This window comes from Euwallacea fornicatus, chromosome 37 (genome assembly GCF_040115645.1).
Source record: "Euwallacea fornicatus isolate EFF26 chromosome 37, ASM4011564v1, whole genome shotgun sequence".
In the NCBI taxonomy this organism is placed as follows: Eukaryota; Metazoa; Arthropoda; class Insecta; order Coleoptera; family Curculionidae; genus Euwallacea; species Euwallacea fornicatus.
Genome location: NC_089577.1, coordinates 360,299 through 380,537, shown reverse-complemented (window position 1 = coordinate 380,537; position 20,239 = coordinate 360,299). Strand labels below are relative to the sequence as shown.

The window sequence follows — 20,239 nt, the reverse complement described above, 5'->3', positions numbered from 1 at the left end:
CTGCCACCTCACTGCAGACGCGTCATTAGGTTTTTCACACCTCCACAGAGCTCTCCGAGCCATTCTTCCTCTTTCCGCGTTAGCGATTACGTGTGATTAATGGCGATCAAATGTGACGCAAAATCAACAAGGCCCATTCACGTAAAAGTTGCTGACAGATGTACCATACATCACAAAATAGCCGATTTGGCTATTTAGCCGAAATACCCCCTACACGGTTCATTGTTGGGAACTCAACGAATGCACAGCTGACCCCGTATATCCATAACGGGGGCAGTTATTCATCAAATTGCCACCCTCCTCGCTCGGTGCTTAGCTGAATGTTTGATATTCAGCTCGTCCGTGACAAATTCATTAGAATGCCACAATACAAAAGGAATTTTTTCAGTGATTGTTCTTGGTATTGGGCGACAGGAAGCTGTTTGCCCAAGTTATGGTAAACGGAAACCTTTTGTTTCTGCAAATACGAGGAATTATCATACATGTTTCACGTGCCCGGATTTTTTTGTGCGTTGAATACGTTCATTAACACCTTGTCTTGGTAAGTGAAGTGTGAAGCTATTTTCGTATCTGCTTACAACTGGATGATTAATTGCTCATCCGTTCTGACGTGTCCCTTCATACAGAGGTCACAAGCGAAAGAACTGTTTTCGGGATATTAATAGTTGCGCAAGGAGCACTTCCAAGAAGCAGCAGAGGTACATAATTAGGCCTCCAAACAGTGCACCTTCCTCGTTATCTCCATTACGTCAGGTCGGCTATTAGTATGATCCCGCACGGCACACGTCCCAGATATCCTTTTTGAGACAGCTCCGTAGATACCAGTTGTTGGCCCCTCAGAGCTGGATTCTCGGTATTGCGGAAATTGTAATTGGCGCTATGGTAATTACATATTTGTCGGGCAACAATTTTGATTAAAAACAGTCGCCCATTGAAAACGAGATTTATTAGGCAAAGGCGCAATTTGCAAATGGTGTACGTATAGGACAATGGAGTGCCAAATTCTATACCTAGGGGACGGTAAAATATGTTTAGCAATCAAAATCACCCCCCGGTAGGGCACGTCCGTTGTCCGCGGTATTGTGAGGACGGACCAAACACAACATAAATTCGCCCGTGGAACTGAAGAAGTCAGTTGCGGTTGGATGGCGAAAAATCGAGTTCGAGCGAGCTTTCGCGGCAATCGGGACAAATCAGTTTTCAGAATAATCCCGCGTCCTTTGGTGCGTCAGCTGTCTGGTGTCCTGGGTCGATGGGTGCGTGTGTGCCCTTCCAGAAATTCGCCCCAAACCCCGAAACGTTCGACCGTTACTCGTGAATAAACGAAACTTTCCTATTACCGCTTTTATATTAGGAAAACTGATTGTATGATTGGATCGCTGCGCTCGGTGCTATGTCCGACCCCACTATAATCAAATCGACCTCGCAGAGACGACATTTCCATTGTAGACCGTGGGTTTCATGCACGTGTAAACCGAAATTCGGCACGTGCATTAATATCGACTGGTCTCATAGATGTAGAGAAAATAATTTGTTCGACTGCCATTGTGTTTTTTTGCGCCCCATGTGAACCAGCCCCAGGGCATAATAAGCTGGAATGAACCCTGGAGCATGTACGCGAGGAGCACATTGTTTCGTTTGGGAAAGATGTTTTAGGGCCGTCCCAGCTAAGGGGGTTAATTTTTGCCTCTGCGGGGCTTATGAAGTAAACTGGCTTACGTGGTGGTTACCTCTATCGGTTCAATTGTAGGAGAGAGATAAAACATATTTACGGCCCGGCGAGCATTTTGGAAGACAAAAAGCGGCACTTACGGAATATAAAAGAACTTATTGCCATCGTTGAAATCGAAGACGGGGCGATTTGTTTGTCTTTCTTGCCAATTTTCCTTGCGAGAGCACTTGGATATATCTTTGTTTAACTGCGTACCTGCGAGGGATAAAAATCCAACTTTTCTCCTTCCGCTCGAGAACAACGTCCCAATCAAACAGACGAAGCTAATTTTCCCCCTAATTAATCTAAAATATTTGGACGAGTTATTAAGTCTGTTTGCGTTCCGGGGGAAATCGGGAAACTTGCAAATCTCGGGAAAACCCTGACATAAACGTCTTTTTGTCCCGCGAAAATTGGCCGATTTCCGACCGCATAAAGAGCTAGTTCCCGCTCGTAATAATTGAGTAATCGACGTCTAAATGAAACAGCTTTTTGTAATAATTTGCATTTTATTGTATACCATTGACGAGTTTAATAGTACTTATATACACAGTGAGCCAGATACTATAAATATCGATATGTACAAATTCGAAGTCTTCGGAAACACACCTGTTGGTCATCAGAATGTCGATCTACAAAAGCATATGTTCACCTACAGTCATCAATAGTCTTAATTATATACAAAAAGTCTTAAAGTTAATAATACTATAATTATTACCACATTTAGTAGAAATTTCATTGCCTTTGCTTTCGTTTATAATAGTATTCTCAAGGGATTGTCTTAGAGTTAAGATATTGAAGCACATTATTATGCAGATAAGGGCAGTTTCTGTTACATAAATACAACTATAGTATAACGGGGGTAAAGCAGTACTATTTGGTAAGTTCATCAGCCTTATCAGGATAGTCCATTGCGCCACTAGGGGGGTAGGCATAGCTGAAACAAAGAGAAATTCCGTCGGATCATAAGAAATTTCAGTTCTTCGAGGCCGAAGGCGTAGAAGCCCACACTCCCAAGCATCAATCATCGAGGGCCATAAAACTTGTGCCAGTATCAGCGATCGAAGCAATAAATTTTAAGAAGTCGGCCTGTAATTTTTTGAGCTGGAAACAAGGCCCGCGATGTAAAATTAGCCCAATAAAGCACGAGAAGTATTTTTAGATTACAAGGGAATGTCTTAAAAGGTTCACCAGAAGTTTTTTGATTTATGGTATTCGTCCCAGTGACGTGACGACTTCGCCAGGACGGGACTGGGGTGCCTTCTACCCCTGCCGACCGGGAACGAATTTCGTTAGGCCGGCATTCGCCACGAACCAAACGGAAAAATTATCAGAATAATTAACTAGGAATTTTGACCTGCACAATCGGCACTTCGCCGCACTGTGTGAGAGCCCGCGCCGGCGAGATTCGGACGTTCTCCCACGTTCGAACTCAAGATTTGCAACTAGAAATATACGCATCGGGTAGATTTGACTTTTGTCACGCACGTCATTTTGACGATCGTCACACGAGGTCATTTTCGCATTTTCTCTGCCGCGTCTTTGACGGTCCGTCGCTAGACAGTGGCGTCACGTCCCGGACGTGCAATTCGGCCGGCAGATGGCGCCTCCGCACTACCCATTTTTACTTCGAAAAAGCTGCAATTTCACCGCACACGCGACAATGCTCCGAGCCCGTTTCGGGCCCAATTTATAAACTCAACAATTCGTCTTGCCTTAATACGCTCCTGTTCCGTAACTCCTTGCGATACAACTACTCCAACAACTGGGACCTATTTTAAGTCTTATCGGGCGTTTTCGAAGTAATTTAAAACAGATTTCGTTAATTGAAAATTATGCTGGTGCACTGGTTCGCTCGCTTAGACCCTCCCGGACAATGGGACCTTCAAACGATTTATCACTTAAAGACACAAAGAAACGGCACTTACCTCAAATACTACTCAATAAAAATATCACAGACGTGGGGGAATTGAGTTAAGGTCCAACGTAGGTCCTCCCGGATACGTATCTGGGCTGGCGCAGCAGTCTCACGGGCGGGGGGGTGCTCAGGGGGGGAGGAGGTGGCGTGAATTGAGGTTTATACTCGGATTTACATACGTCAGTAGCGGCGTAATGCTGCTCCGAGGGGGGCGGGACTAGCGGGGGTTTGGGAAAGAATAACTGGCGATCCGGAGGAGTCCTGGAGGTCTGACTTCGTTGGAGTGGTTCTGCGTAGTCGGCGTAATCTGACGAAGTGGTTGTCAGGTGACCTGATGCACCACCAAAACCGTTTTTATCTATATCAGCCGTTAAGTTTCCGCTAATAACTTACCCAATGAAGGCGGCCGATACAAGGCAGCCTTGTCGGGGACTTGACTAGGTCTGGGCGAGCTTTTATACCGTCGATGTTGGTATAATACATACGAAACTACCGCGACCAAGAACACCACCAAAACCATAAACAAACCCACCATAATGCCCAAATACTGGCCGAACCCGCTTTGATTGTTCACTGCACTTATCACTTTTTTAGTATTATCCCTGCCACTAAGGGCCACAAAATCGTCAGTAGGGGCTTTGCTGGCTTCGGGCAAGTCGTCCTCTTCGCTGAAATTGCCCGTCACTGGGGAGCTCTCAAAGGACACTTCACTGATCAATATCCACCTGGAGGAGAAGTAGAGTTGCACCTTCACGAAGCGACCCACACGATGGTGCAGCTTGATGGAGACGTTCCTTGGCGTTTCCATGATTTTATCCTCGAACGAGTCGTAGGTGATGGGCTCCCCTTTGTAGCGTTTGCCTCCGATGCTGAAGAAGACTTTGGATTCGTTGAAGACTTGCACTTCTTTGGTGAACTGGTTGTTGGTGTAGATGTTAACGGCTGTGAACTCTCGTATCTTGTCGAATTCAAAGATGATCTCCACGGGTTTATTGTCCCTTGTGTCGTTCCGCCAGCCCACCCATCCTTGGCCAGATTCGTGGAAGGACAGCTTGAAGTCATCCGGTGCTATTTGCCCGTCAGTCAGCTGTCCCAAACCTGCGAGAAGCCTGTGAAGTTAAGACTTCGTAAATAAGAAAATAACTCACCGTATTTGAGCTTCTCCCCATCCCAATGGCCATCATAGCTAGAATCGTAGAATTCCCAGCTATTTCTCTTGTCCCCTTGAGGCATGGAGTAGCTGACGATCCCATCGGACCATTTGCACCCATATACCTCCACCCTCATGCACACCGTCCTCTTGTGCAAACTAAAAGGCAAGAATCGGAGCTTGCTGACGAGGATGGGGGGACTGAGGACAGTCTTCGACTCCAAGTAGGTATTGATGTTGCCCTTGAGCACGTCCTCATTGGTCTCCGCCCTGTACCGAATCCACTTGTTGAGCCTCGGTCTGTAGTACTCGAGCTTGTAGGCCTCGCTGTACTCCACCCCTTGCCCGTTCCCAAACCGGCCCTGGGTTTCTGTTGCGGTGATTAAATGTACCGAGTGTAGATCTATTTCAATCCACTCTTTGGTATCAGGGTCGGCTTGAGACTGGGGACACCACGCTCCCCCCTCGTTCTCTGTCCGGATTCTGTATACATAAAGTTGGCCCCATTAAAACTTTGTACAAATAAGAATCTATAACTCGCGGATGTTTTGGCAAGCCAGGAATTTATGGCCGAAGGAGATCATTTTTAACGTAAAGTTCTAGAGATGGAGAGATATAAAACTTCCCGAAGTAAATCATCCGTTTTATATATCTCCGGCTTGTGGGGCATTACGAGCCTGCCAAAGGGGGGAATTTCTTCGGTGAAATATCGGCAAGTCCAATGACAGGCATCGTTTAAATAATAACGCGTCCGAGAAATTACCTTGCGTGACGTGCTCCTACATATTTATGGTCAAAAGTGGAGCTGACCGATATGTCTTGGTCTTTGATGAGGCCACTTTCCATGCCCAGCGGCGCTATGCACTGAGCTGAAACAATAATTAAGACGTTTGAAGGCAAGTGGATTTTAATGGGGCTAGGTAGATGTAATAATGACTTGAGAAGGTTTCAATTTCCTCCAGTAAAGGGGTATTTATGCGATAGGAGCTGAAACGGTCAGACGTGTCCATGCTCGGCTGAAAATTGAGCTCGAAGAGGCTCCATCGGAAATTGACGCAAAGCGGTCTCCTCTGGAAGTAAATCATTTTTTGCCACGTAGCACCCGATACTCATTTGGATCGGTGTTTTTGGGACACCCTGTATCGCACCGCCGAGGCCTTCGCGGTTACAGGGTTGTCTCGAAGGCGATGCGACCATGTCAGACAGATTGATGTCAATGACAGATTGATGTCTTCCCTGCGTCGCAATTAAAAATTTTCAAATCAATTCGGGATCGAGCAGTGGCGTGCAACGGAGCGGTCTATATCGTCCGGCGGTAAAATCGAGAATAATTCCCCGAAATATTTCCAATCGCCATTTTATACCTCCATTATATTAAGGACAGTAATTTCTCTTCCCAGTTTACCTGCACAAGACCATTTTATATTGGCGGTGGAGTGAAAAATGGCCCCCCTAGTTTCTGCAGCAACCTGGGGAGCAGCGGCCATATTTCAAACCCCCCTTTCGTGTCGAACTTCCGCGAAAACTTTGTTTTGGGTGTTTTGCTTTACAGAAATACTTACAATAGTCCACTGCCCCAACGTGAGGCAGACTGGCAGCGAGTGTGACAAGGACAAAGGCGTAAATTTCAGTCTCCAACGTCATTTCTGCTCATTTGTTCCGCCTTGGTTCTGCTCTTTGTGGTTCCTGGAACAAACGCCAATTTGTGTATTTAAATCTTTATAAAACGTGCGGTCAGGGGCGCAGTTTTCCAGTGGCGTGAAACACAATATCCTCGGCAAGAAGACAATTAAACACTTAAGCGGACGGGAAACAACGATTTATGGCCAATTAGGATGAATTTAAGCCGGATTATCCCAAACACAAAGCTTAAAAGATTTAGGAACTACGCCCTATCGTTTATATTTGTTCCAGTGTTTTTCACCTAATTAACATTGTTGGTCGTGCACAATGTCAACTTGTTTAAACAAATGTAGTGCTGAGCCATAAAGAATAATTAAATATCCATCGGAAATTAAATTGATCGTTCCCAGTGATTTATCGGCTCATTGTGATGACACCCAGTCGCCATAAAGGCAATAAAAATCGATTTTCCATGATTAGACAATCGTTTATTTACTCGTGATAACTCCGATAGTTTAAAGTTTTATCTGCTATCGGGAGCTTTAGTCCCTCATACGAAGGCAAACAAACATTTTCTACCGGGCATACGTGTAAAACCCCGAGTGGCACCGGCCGCGACAGACATCTCAACGGGCAATCTCGCAGGAACCACTGTCTGCAGTTGCGGATTTGGTTCTTTGTCAGCTCCAGACCGAAAACGCCTTTCGAATTATTACCATTCAATCCCCGTCGTCGCCATTGTATGCACGAGGAACATCCGAACAAACACCTTGTATAAAATAAACAAATGAATGCTGTTTTTTGACAGCCCGAACAATAGAGTCATTATGCCGTGCGCTGTGTGAGTGTGAGGCGAGTCGCCGCTGGTACGATTCGCTAATGAGGGGCCTATTAGGGACAGGGATGTACTAACCAACGTTAGAGAGGTCTTTCAAATTTGGTCCGGGAGTGCGGGAGTGCGAGACGCGATTCGAGGATCGGGCCCCTATTTTGGGGAGTTCTATAAAGTGTTAAGGATCAACGGAGCTACTGTTTTTGAGCAAAAACGTGCGTGAAATGTGGCACTGCAAAGCTCCCAATTTCTCCGACGAAGAGAGGGCGCAAACTAAAGAAAAAATTATCCAGATACGTTACCGAAAACGCCACTGTTCGTGAGGATTTGGAAAATTGTAAATTCGCGCAATAAACGTTCGAGGAACCCTTTGAAAGGGGGACCGGCCGCTGCCTTCACAATTGCTTGAAACGCTGGGAGTGCCAGTACCAAATCCAGAAAGCGCAGTACAAGTTGATGAGGGCACCTCAACTGGATAAAACGAACGTTGAATTATGTAAGCTATGGAAATGACAACACGCAGTGGTCCGAGGCCCTAGTGATCCTTGCACAAAACCCATCACGTAGAAAAGGATACCGCCGAGGCCAGGATTGGCCTAGCAGGGTTTCCCAAATGATCAGAAGTGATGTTGAAAAGTCAAGGAAAAAGACAATATGCGGGAGAAGAGCATCAGCGCAATACCGGACGAAGCGAGAGGGATCAGAAAAACAGATGTCCGTCGGGATATTTATATTTATACGGGGTGTCACGGAAACGAGCAAATGAGGCTCTGCACTGGGACTTCTAGTTCTTAGCCGAAGTCGGATCGGGGACCACCAAACTGGCAATTCTGGAAAACCTAAAAAATAATCGGGATGTAAACCGACACTAAACTTTTCCGCCAAATTAACCCGCCGCCCATCGGCATCGGAATGGCGGAGCCGCCGCCAACGGCAATTAAAAACTCTTCTCGCGTTCACCAGCAGCTGCTTCACTTCTTTATAAATAAACTCTCTGTTTCCAGTGATTTTATCTTCTGCCGTTAGTCGGACTTGCGAGATGCCTGTCTTCGATAAATCGCATCAAAAACATGTGCTGTTGACGTTGCATTCGCGTCCTGACGCTTTCGAAATCAAAGAAGCCCCAATTTTTTTTTATTTATTTTTTTTTTCACCGCCAAGAGCCGTGTTAACAGAGGTCGTTCGAATCTGGAACTCCACGCCCATAACTCCCGGCCTTATCGACCTACACGACAAGCAAGACAAGAAGTCAAGAACAAAATTACGGGCTGAGATAAGATCCGGTCGCTCATTCGATACCCAAGTTTATTTTTACCTTTCTCGAGCTCTTACTTGTTCTTGTAAACACCGATAATCGGAGATTACTAACTCGTCTCAGGATTAACGTGTCTATAAATAATCGCAAGACTCGGAAAGAGTTTTTCGGATGGTATCAAAACACTCCACAAAAGCGCCCAGTAAGCCTTTTTGTTATCTCCCCTTGATGCTCCCCGAAGAAAGAGGAAATAAAAAAATCTATTGAAAGTGCCATGCATTGAACTCCTCGAACTCCCTTCGAAAATCACAGTCTGAGCGGCGTCTTACAGAGACCCGGCACCGAACGCGGCCCTTAGACTCGGTCGCATGTAATGAATGTATACGCGGTGGGTTAATAAGGGCCTTTTGTAAACTAGATTACTTTAAATATTGGGCTTCTTTCAAGGTATACTGTCGAGGGGAAAGTTCCTTTACATGCGAAGCGATTTGAATACCAAATTCTATCAAAGGGCTTAGTTCGAGGAAAAATTATTGTGGAGCGGTGTATTATGGACGGGTTATTAAGCGAATGTCGAGGGGATCTGTGTTTACTCGCTCGGGCCTTCTTCTCCGTTCTTCGGGAAAAATTGCAAATTGACGATTCGACAACTCTAATTGGGTTGCAAGTCCTTGTGGCGAACGCCTCAATAGCAACAGCAGTTCTTCGTTCCATGTTAAATACTCCGAAGACCCAGACAGTGACATAACGAAATCTTAATTAAGCGTCTCATAAATCATGCACAAGCCGGGCTAACGCGGTATTAACCAATAGAGCAAGTTTTGCAGTAATTTTGTAATATCCAGCTCCGCAGGGCCAATATTAATTTAAGTCTACTCCCTGATCCAATATGGCAGACGAAATACACTTTCACGCAACTTGGACGATGGTGCATTGCCGCAAGCGACTTCATCAGCGATTAGCATCCTTAAAGAGGGATCTTGGAATCTAATTTTGTGACTCCTTGAGGTTTCTCTATCTTTGTTCCATTTCGCTTTGGTGCTGACCACTGTCGGGAAATTTATGGACAAGAAGTCGGTCAGATGCAGCGCTTTGTTCCTCCGCCACAATAGTCCTCGACTTCCTTTTTTTCTTTTGACGGTAGTTGGAAATTTCGAGTCCACCGATCCTTTGAATTTAAGTCAAAGGGAGTGCGAACGGCTCACCTCGATGTTGCTTTTTATCCGCACCAGGGCCAGCAAACTTCCCCTGAGTGGGTTCTCCGGCCTGAGACCTCCGATTCTCCCTTAATACCATCCTGACTTTAAAAATCGCAAGGTATTCAACGTCCTCTTGTCCACCACTACTCAATAATGAAGCGATATTCAGCTTCTTGACCGAAGTTAAAAAAGGATCACACAGCAGCAGAGGGGCTAATGAGAGTATGTGGGACGGAGTCTTTAATCCCGCTGATCTTTTAAGGTAAACATGTTGCCATGGCTACCCGCCCATCACAGCGGACGATATTGCGATTTTAATCGGCGCCGACTGCCGGGTCAATTGATTGCGCAACCACGGTGAGCAAAGTCAAATTTGACTTTTGACGTCTAATTTCGCCTGGTTGTTTCCAGATGTCGCTGCTCGATTGGGCATGAAGGACCGGACGGTCCCGTGCTTGCCGCCTAACACGAGATCTAAGCAAACTGCAGGTGCCTGCACCCGTGAAAATGGCGAGAATTTAACTTTAAGTTAAATTTTAGCAATAAACCGAGTTTGGAGATAAAGCCGCGCCCCGCATATCGTTTGTGCTCGATGTTTGAAATGAAACTTTCGCGATTTTTAAAAAATTAGAGCGAACACATCGGATTTCACGTCTTCGTTGCGGGAGTTTTAAGAGTCGCGTCTTCGCAATTATGAGATGAAATAGAAATCACCGGATCGCATGTTCTGGTGTAAACTTCAAGGATTTCATAGGTTGAAAAAAGTTCCGAAAAGCGTGGAAGGCAGGAAGCTTAATACGCCTTCGCCGTGCATCTCTTAATGACCATGTTATCTATAAACAGCATCTGGATCTGAGGTTTCTGAAGCCCCAACCGAAAAATTAATAACACAAACATGACACTGCGGTCCTGTAAATTTCCCTCGCTGATTGTTTAGTGCCACATTTACTGTACGTAAACATCTAATCTGGGACGTTTTAGCCGAGTGAGATTTATCTCAGGAACAATTTATTATCTTTTTATGCGCCATCTTATGGGAGTGTTTGCACTGGAGCTGAGAGTTCATGACTTTCCCGGAAAAATATCGATTCTCGAAGCCATAAATTAACCTCTAGACTTTGCCACGGTCTAATGCCTTTGACTTCTGATAGGCGGCTCATTATGGGGCCTTTTGTCACCCCCAAAGAATTTACGACCCCCATTAAACCTAATTATTTTTGGACACGAGGTTATTGACGGCATCACGTACATTTTTCCGATACTCAGACGTGCCACAAAGGCATTGTGAACGTGTCGTTGGCCCTCATCCATCCATAGCAAATCCTGTATAGAAATGCGTGGCTGTGAATAACTATTGTTCTCTTTGAAATTCAGCTCTATGGGGCATTTTTAATTCCTCAGAGGTCTCTTGCAAACCAAACACTCATTAGCATTTCAGAACGTTAAAATTTTAAACATCCTCGTAAACCTAGATTTACGGGCGCACAAGTGCTAACCATCTTGCAAACCATTAAAACAGGTTGGGCATGTGGTTAGGCCACTAGGGATGAGCTGGCTCGTTACGTGTGTGTGCACACTTGCAAGTATCAAGTGGCTTAGAAAGTATCGCCAGGCCTCACGTTACATGTAAACAATCGTAATTCTATAGCCGAGGTATTATATTTGCGCAAGCCCCCTTTTTAAGCACGAAGGCGATTTCGGTCAGTCTTATAAGCTCCTTATATCCAAATCCCCATGGAACTGTGGTTTTTTTGGGTGCGGAGGCAGCAACCGTGAAGCTGAGTCAGTCGAGTGGGCCCCAAATTGATATCACCGCGTTAAAGCGTAAAGCCAAAGGTGCCACTTTACGGTTGAGCTGTTTCCGGGTGTTTTGCAGGTTCTCGCGAGAGGAAAGAACTCGGAGATGATTAACAGATTTCATATAGGCGCGATGTACTGGGCGTTGTTTTGCGTTAATCAGGGTTCGAAATGACTCAGTCGGAGTAATTTCGCGAAAAGCGAAAATGGTTTTGTAGGTCTGTGCGCGTTCTGCAGGCCCTTCTTTGAGCTCGGAATCTGTACCTGTTACCGTTTACGAGATCCCCGTGTCGGACGTCCGTATCTTGGCCACACTGTATGGTATGGAGATCGCATGTTTTTTTTTTTATATGGGATCTATCCCAGTCGAGTTTCGACCATTATCCCTAGATCGATAAGGAATTATCCACGTTCAAAAGCACGCATTTCGGGGTCTTCAAACGTGGTCATGTCTCTCATGTTTCGCCCATTGAACACTTCCTTTTAGACGCTGCTTTCGTCATTTTCCCATAAACTCCAGGTGCGAACACCACATCCGCCGATCAATAAACATATCACGACTGGTTTTATTGCACACTTAATTGAATGGACTTCTGTCGATCCATAATAATCTACGATAACGACAATTTTTTTTTACGGGGCCCATCCATAGCTCCATCGCTCGTAAAACTCCTAGACTAAACAAAAATATATTTCCTTTCATAAATTAGCCCCCAATGCGCGTTTTCAGGCTCGGGTGACAAAATATTATAAATCCCCTTTATTTATTTTTGAATGCTACACATGTGACGTGTTCAAGTAGGTACAGGCGAAACAACAATAAGAGAGTCCAAATTTGAACGCGCTCATTGATGCTCAGATGGGAATTTATGAATTGAAAATGATCACAAAAGCGACCATCCGAAGACTCGGGACGAAAGACACCTCGTATAACTAAGTGCCCGTTTCAGAAGTAATTAAAACAGCCGCCGAAGGCTTTGCAAATAATTGCCTCTCCAAAACAATGTGATAGCGACGAACCCATATCCTTATCACTATCAGTTGCTCGGATTCACCCAAACGCACTAAAATACTCACTTATTTGATCCAAAAAATCCTCGTGACAATTGCAGAAATTAATAAGATCCAACTGAACTGACACACAAGGAACTTCCCCAAGAACCCAGTCCAAGCGCAATTTCAAAGTTCGCGCCCGATCTCGTTAAGCTCTCGAGGGTCAAATCACATCTATACCATCACGTTCCGGCGCTGGCGACATACTGATCGGGCCGACGTTTTTGCGCCAGTTTGCGGCCAATGAACGGCCGACGTTGCCCCACTCTCGACGTATCAGCGGTCCTAGGGTCGGCGCGGGATGGCACTCCGGGATTTGGATTCTGGATAGAGGGATTTTTCCAAAACATTTTTTCTGAGGAGGTGCCAAACTCCCAATAGAATAGTGTGTAATCCCTCAGAAATAACGTCGAAATGACTGCTCGAATTTGCCAGCGATCGGTGTTTTCACGTAGGTGAATTTACATGAGGACTCACAGGTAGTGGTAAGATCTAGAGGTACTACTGCCGAAGATGAGGAAGGCCAGTCGAGAATCCACTTTGGAGGAGCACTTCGTACCGGCAGTTCGCGTGTAGTGATGGCCCTGGAAAGCTCCAGCCTCTCTATGTTCGACCTTCGATATAGACAACGAAGGATGACAACGAACAAACATTGCTATCAAAATCGTGGAACGCAATTAATAATAGCCAAAAGGATTGTCCGGGATGAGGTAGTGAAGACGCGAAGGATGTCGGGAAATGAACGTGTTCCGAGAGAATTCAACGATTTAAGTAAAGACTTTAATGAATCCAGTAATTCGCATTAGGAGCTCGGGTGTCTGAGAATCTCTGGGATGCAGCATCCAGAGAGCGCTCAGGAGTCTAGAAGAAAGATGTTCAATCGTCTTCAACGTCTTAACGTTGAGATACACTGATAGTTAAATTGTTTCCGTAAATTGGAACAAACATCTTCTCCACCGAAGAACTGATAGAAACTCTTCCGTCGCGATCGACGATCTTCTTTCTCATGAGCCGACCAACTTGATTAGACCTGAACTAACCTGAACCGTACTTGGTGACGCGTACCGGATGGCCAATAGGGAACTTCAACGTGCAGCTTATTTGCTAGGGAAACCTGCTTGACGAAGCCTTTCTGATGTTGATCCTGCATGTAGCAAAGCTGCAGCAGCGATTCCAGAAAAACATTCTAGAAACAGCATCCAGGCGAAAACTACGTGGAACTAATTAAAATAATTAAAACCGAAAATTTTAGCAAAATTAACGGGGCCGGCGATGGGCCACTTGGCAACCCCGCAGGTTCACGGAAGTTAGTTGGAGTTGGAGAAATTAATAGCGGCCCTAATGATTAATTCCCCGATGTTTCAGAAGCGTCTACCCCGGCGCAAGCAATGAATAAAACATTAATATACATCAATTAGTAAACTTTTGCGGTGGCATTCATCTCGGATTTATTAATACTAAACTTCTTGCCCAATCTTTCCTCCTTACATCCTCCGTGTTACTTAAATTTGGGCGATAAGTACGACGGCCCTTCCGAAGCCCTTAAGCTTTAAGCACGGACATATTTCTTCGGTAAAAGCCCTACCGCATTTCGATAAAGTGAGAGGAAAATTGTCGTGAAAAATTAAGGATACACGCCGAGAGACCGTGTAGAAAATGTGTCCGATGACGGACTCCTGGGAAATCAGCCGATGGAATTTTTACGGCCGCGACTTTTCCACCAGGAAAGACGTTTTGTGACGTTTTCCATCGTTATGATATCTTCCGTTTTAATGGCGTCTATAAAAGCGACCATTACGTCCAACCCACTTTCGAAATTAAACTGCCACTGGCCTTGAGGAGAGATGATGCGATTAACGGATCAACGGGAAGTCGCGGGGTAAATTCACTGTGAAGTGATGCAATTGCACAATTAGTGATGCAGCTCATTAGCGAATCAACAATGGCAGCGAAGATCCTATCTGGAGAGGTTGATTTGAGCTCATTACATGGATCAAGTTTACTTGCAGAATTGTAATTAATTAATATACAAATTAATTTAGAAATTATCGGTCTCGAGGCACAACTGCCCGCGGAAAGTTATGGAGAGAATGGTTGCCCGTAAAAGGCGGTTTTATGCTTTTGGTTATTGCCAGGACCTAATGGGTTCAAATCGTGCGGGACTTCTTTAAATGAGACGTTCACGGCTCCCCGATTCGTGTTAAGACCCCTGAAAAACCTGGATATGAATTTATTCAATGAGGCCGAATTGAGTCCATTTAGCACGAGTTCGAACGAGGTTTTTCCTGAAAGTGCCGAAAAATCAATCAGCACACGCTGCGAGCACAGATTTTTCCGTTCTGACTTGAAGCTCATTTTTCTTGTCTTTTAAAGTGTTTCTCTTTGTTTCAGATCGGAACGGCCCCCTTCGCCGCCTCGCCCGAACTGCCCATACACGAGATTATCAATCAACCTTCAGGCCCTAAAAGGTAGGTCTAGCTTTAAAAAATGCCACAATGGAGCTCCATTAAAAAATTCGTTTTTCCCTCCCGCTTTGCAAAAAAACACCGTTTAACAAGAGTTTTCCATTCGCGCTTTTGACAAGGGTCTTTGTTATGTTTAGCCCCTATCACTTTTAACATTTTCATACCGTTTTAACGTCAATCAGGATCAAATCTGCATAATCCGTTATTACTGTTTACATTTTTCTGCACTAGAGAGAAATATAAGGGTCGATTTGGTTTAATTGTGTGGGGACTTTTTCGTCGATCTCGGACAGATTTCCCAGGAGCGCCATTAATAGCATTCAAGTGTTTGATGGCTTGTCCGGGCCCGGGAATCGCAGGCTTTAGGCCTCGTTTACTCCCAAAGACAAAGGCGAGTGCAAGGTAGTCGATAAGCTATCCAATTTTCTTATCGTCACGGCACCACCATGCAAAATTTACCCTCTTATCGGTTGAGGGTGTATCGTATATTCAATATACCCTCAAAACAAATTGACTGTTTCTTTCACCTTTGCGCTCCCCCGGGCGCCGTTCCAACGAAATAATGTACCCGGCAAGCGGGCCTGTTGCATATTTGTCACCTAGTTTAAAGCCCGTAGACTAAATATACTGCAAATTGATTCCAAGACCGGTCCTGTATACAGCCTATTTTACATCCCCAAAAGCTTTTCGTGGAAACTGGGACGGTTGCATTAGAAAAAGCTCATTCTGATCACGAGGATTTGTCCGTTGGGCTTTAGCGGTAATAGGGGATCCAGAGGAAATGTACGGAACCGCTGCGAATTTGAGAAACTAAATTATAATTGAATGTCCTGCCACGTTGCAACGTCCGACGTTGTCCGTCTCGCTGACATGATAAAAAGTCACGAAGGCCAAGTTGGCGAACCGCGGCTCAAGTTGGTGAACCTTGACTTAAGCTCGGGCCACCTAAACCCGGCCCTGGCAAACGACGATGTCCATAAGAAACGCGCTGCTGCCACAATAACGGCAATCTGGCGTACCAGAACTGAGCTTAAGCCGTGATTGAACGACCCGGTGTAAGTGCATCACCGTCCCCGACTCCGGAAACTGTCCCCGACATAAAATATCAAAATGTGGAAATTTCTCAGGTGAAATCCAGTTTTTTATACTTTTTAAATTCGGACCGTCGATATCGCGGAAACCGGCGGAGAAGCCGAATTGAATATGGCAGCGATTTCTCGTTCGTTTTGGATGTGAGAGTGGAGTCACCTCGATGCTAATTTTCGCCTCGATTTTGCAAATGCTCCGAAATAAAAGCTCCTCAATTTGACTGTATTTTCGCAGTCCTCTTAATTTAGACGCAGTCAACAGAAGATCCGGATCGTCGGTTAAGACGTCCTCTCGCCTCCTCCACCCTTAAGATAAGGCTATTGACTTATGACGGGGGATTATTAAATCGAGGCAGCAATTAAGTAGCTCTTAATGAATCCGCGTAGCTTCGATTTTCAATGGACTGATTAATTTGCAACGAATGGAGGGCCCTGGTTTTCAGCCAATATCATCGGCTAATTAGGCAGAAATCGGCTTAAGCCGCTGTTTAGCAGATTTGCTGCCTCGCTAAACCCGGTGGATGGTTTTTGCATGATGCGAGCAGGAATCAATAAGCCGGTTTTTGTGATGCTGTAAAGTGCCAACGTGAAAACAACAAGAATTGATCCGGAGATACGAGACTGTTCCGACTAAAAAGGGGGAGGATGAAAGATAATAAAAACGCACCACCGATCCGGACATACAATAAACAGAGTCGAAAAATCGCCGGCAAAGGCCCTTCAATCAAATCCGATATAGCTCGAGGGCCGGAGGGCTGCCGCGATGTATAAATTGTATAGAGATTCATGGAGTTGTACATAATTGGCCCTCGTTTTACCTGAGGGGCAGGTTTAATTAAATATCTACTATTGACGGTGGGATCTTGGATCATAGCAGACGGCTGGATGCACGAGAAACGGGCCCATAAGGCAACTCATCCAGACCTCTTCATAGGCGAAGCCCTTTTAATAGAGCACAGGCTAATCCAAATATTAACAGATGTCTCTCCTTTTGAGCTCGCTTTTATTGTTTTTGGTTCGCTGCCAATGGCAAAGACAACTTATTAGAGATTAAGGGTGCAACAAGGGCTGGCCCATGGCGCTTTGATAAGTAATAAATGGTGGCGAACTCAAAAAGTCGGTCATTGGCAGAGCGCTCACGCAACACAGATATTAATTATTACGTAAATCCGGTAATTTCTCGAGGATTAGTGCCGATAATGTGAAAACTTTATAGATTAACGCCCGCTTTGGGTTGGTTTCTAGGTTTCAGGCCAGGAAAGGAGTCGGGAGGATTCCTCGTCCGACATTTGGCCCCAGTTCCTTGGGAGGTCCTGCGCCGCTTCGCGGGCACGAAATTAGGGCAGCAACTCTTCAATTTCTAACAGAACTTTTACTGTTGACCCGGCCGCAGTTCTGAATTAAGTTTCCAAAAAAAAAAAATTCAAATTTTCTCCGACGCTGTTTTCCGAGTTTCCGAACTTCACACGTTTTCCCGAACGCGGCAGAAATTCTGGGGCATCCAAGGACCCCCCCGGATGGTCTCGGAAACGTTCAGAAGGCTCTCGGAGCATTTCGACTGTTGCTCAACTCGCCGACGAACGGAAAGAGGGCACAAAATTAAACGAGCGAAAAAGATAATTCGCGCAAACGGCGGAGGTTTGGCAACGAGGCGCTGCGGATTTGTTTCTCATATACTGTGACGTTTAATCAAATCATTCCGTTAAATTGAAGATGGCGAAGTCGCGTTTATTCGCGGCAATTTCAGCACTTGCCATACGTCATTAAATATTGCCAAAGTTATCTTTAAATTAGATTTTCGTGGAAAATCGAGTTCTCCTCGCGCCGATGTATTTCTCCAACTCGTGAATGGGCGGAACATCGTTCACAGAGTGTCCCAATAAAAAAATTAAAATAAACAAAAAAAACTGCATTCTCACGTTGTCTACTGCGCTTCCCGTTTTGGTCCCCTCACAATTTCACAGTTCCAACGATGATTCAGCCAAATGCGGGTGGGAAAACTCGTACCGTGACTTGGTCCAATTTCCTGAAATTATCGGGCCAAACTAGAATGATTAGTGATCATCTCGCGGGAGGCCTGCGGCCGCAAAAACGGCACAATACAGCTCTCGAACTGATTTCCTGATTTATCCCACAATAATGTCCATTGAAACGGATCAGGCGAATCGAGAAAGATCTACACAATAAAATATCTTATTTATGCCCTCTCGGAGTATAAATACAAAGGGAAATACAAAATAATGCCTCGTGATCTGTCTGGTTCTCTTCTATGTCGTTCCCTCCGCCCCGCGGCCCTTTACGAAAGGTATTATGTTGTGTTTTCAAAGGATTTATTGCCGATGCCAACGTGGAATCGCCATTGTTTGGCTTTTATTAAGGCTTGTCCGAAAAATCGAGGCGAATACCTAACGTGAGTCTCTCGTAATCGCATAATACTCCTCCAAACTTCTCCCCCCCCCCCCCTCTTCTCCTCCTCTCTGTGAGGGGAACAACTCAAAACGTGTTTTATCAGCCGTTCCGCTAGAACAACTTTGAATATGTATAGCACTCCATCATGAATTTTAGATGGCGTTTAAGGCAAATCGAAATTTTATTAGCTAATTTAGTGTGCATAACTTCCACTCGAAAGCTTGAACGAAAGTTTAGGTGCAGTCCAGGAAACAACTTCTTTGTCATTTGCGAAACGAACCGAAAAAAGGAGGAATATCTATTCGTGAACAAAAAGGTCAGTTCTTACCTAAAAACGCCAGATAAGCCATCGGAAATTCGTCTTTGTTGGTTTTTGTCTGCATTCCGTCAAATCTGAGTCACGACACTGCTATAAACCATATATAAAAGGCCAAGGAGCAAATTTTTTGAAGGAAAAATGCCATCGCGTACCTTGGAGAGACTGAAAAAAGAAACTTTCGTTTTCCTCTTTCAATAATAATTAACCATCAGAGCCCCGGCATTAGAGATCGATACAGGTGTATATGTTTCCAAGAGCTTACCTTGGAGCTTTAGGGCACGAACAATCTGCATTAGAGTCGTCACTCGTCTCCGTTACGTAATGCATTCGAGGCCATCGTGCAATTTGTCTGCTAATCTTATTATTTAAACATCAATGCAAAAACTCTGCTCATGTGCCAATGAGTAAGTGGCGTTTCCTCCTCCATTTGCAGCTCCTTTTACATGTCACTTTAGGCCCATTTTGCGGTCTTTAATGCAAAATCCGCAGGCTCCTTATCTTCGGCAAACATCGCCTTTCTTCCATGGTAATTGTATTCAAATGCGAACATGCAGTTTGTTTGTACTGTCATTGTTATTGAATCCGATATCAGATCATGGAAAGTGGATAAGTTAGGTGAATTAAGCTCGAGACAGGTAAATTACCAAGCGCTCATGGAACAGTGTTAGAAGGATCGAAATGGAGGTTCGACGGCAACGAAAGCAGTTTGACAGCTGCGGAGGATCGTCCTTTCAATTGAAACGAAGATCCGGCGCTACGTTGCCACATTTTCGCTCTCATTAAACTTAAAAAAAAGTCCTAGCGCTCGCCTCAACCGGCATCATCGCCGTGGTCCCGAACAGCCTTTACGGGGAGAAATCTAGAGACTGGAGGGTGCACCTAGGCGAAACGAGGAGGAACATTAGTGAATTCGAGAGCATTCGGGGCAATGGAGAACCCGTAGGTTTTTCCTCCGTCACTGAGGCCATCGCTTTTATTTAGATCGAATCGCCGAACGAAGTGCATTCTCATATAACGGTTTCGTGTAAACCCTAATCCGAACATGGGAATTGCTTGGGCTCATTCTTGTATCTGGTTATGAATGAACACAAACCAGAACGACCTTTGCCCTGCAGAGGACACGACATTTAGCTCTTGGCGGCGATCTTCAGATTAATTTTACTTCCTTCGAGGTACCGACGAAGAAAGAGGAACCCGACCTGAAGGTGGCGTCGGACGCGACCTACACGCCTCCGATAATTATTCCACTAAAAATTTATCGCAAGGGAAGTGGGGATTATCGCCCTTTGAGACCCGACGTTTGAGGGATTTAGGCGCGGTTGCCGATGTCCCGGAGCGAACCGGCAACCCCGACGGATTAGTTAAAAGCCTGACTGAGCAGTTTCCGAGGCCCATTGTAGCTCTAATCTCCGTAAATTGA

General features: G+C 45.1%; 1 protein-coding gene and 1 long non-coding RNA gene across 2 annotated transcripts in view; one reads left to right on the top strand and one right to left on the bottom strand.

The window, feature by feature from the left end:
* Window positions 1-15,202, top strand: part of LOC136349371 (uncharacterized) — a 49,682-nt gene extending 34,480 nt beyond the window's left edge. The window contains exon 3 of the long non-coding RNA XR_010733790.1: window positions 14,930-15,202. This is a non-coding gene — a long non-coding RNA (uncharacterized lncRNA). The remainder of the gene's footprint in view (window positions 1-14,929) is intronic.
* LOC136349316 (discoidin domain-containing receptor 2-like) lies at window positions 2,207-12,731 on the bottom strand. The gene is made up of 7 exons (XM_066300779.1): window positions 12,563-12,731; window positions 6,342-6,465; window positions 5,543-5,648; window positions 4,778-5,262; window positions 4,023-4,727; window positions 3,640-3,960; window positions 2,207-2,648 (listed from the first exon to the last, which is right to left on the bottom strand). The coding sequence occupies exons 2-6, from the start codon at window positions 6,421-6,423 to the stop codon at window positions 3,686-3,688; spliced, it is 1,653 nt and encodes a 550-aa protein (XP_066156876.1). The 5' UTR covers window positions 6,424-6,465; window positions 12,563-12,731; the 3' UTR covers window positions 2,207-2,648; window positions 3,640-3,685.
* Window positions 15,203-20,239: the final 5,037 nt, after the last annotated feature.

Bases quoted from the DNA above. Each gene is read 5' to 3' on its own strand.
- LOC136349316 (XM_066300779.1), bottom strand. From the start codon at position 6,423: ATGACGTTGGAGACTGAAATTTACGCCTTTGTCCTTGTCACACTCGCT. The intron at 5,649-6,341 runs GTAAGTATTTCT...TTATTGTTTCAG, and splicing joins CGTTGGGGCAGTGGACTATT to CTCAGTGCATAGCGCCGCTG. The intron at 5,263-5,542 runs GTAATTTCTCGG...TTATGTATACAG, and splicing joins GTAGGAGCACGTCACGCAAG to AATCCGGACAGAGAACGAGG.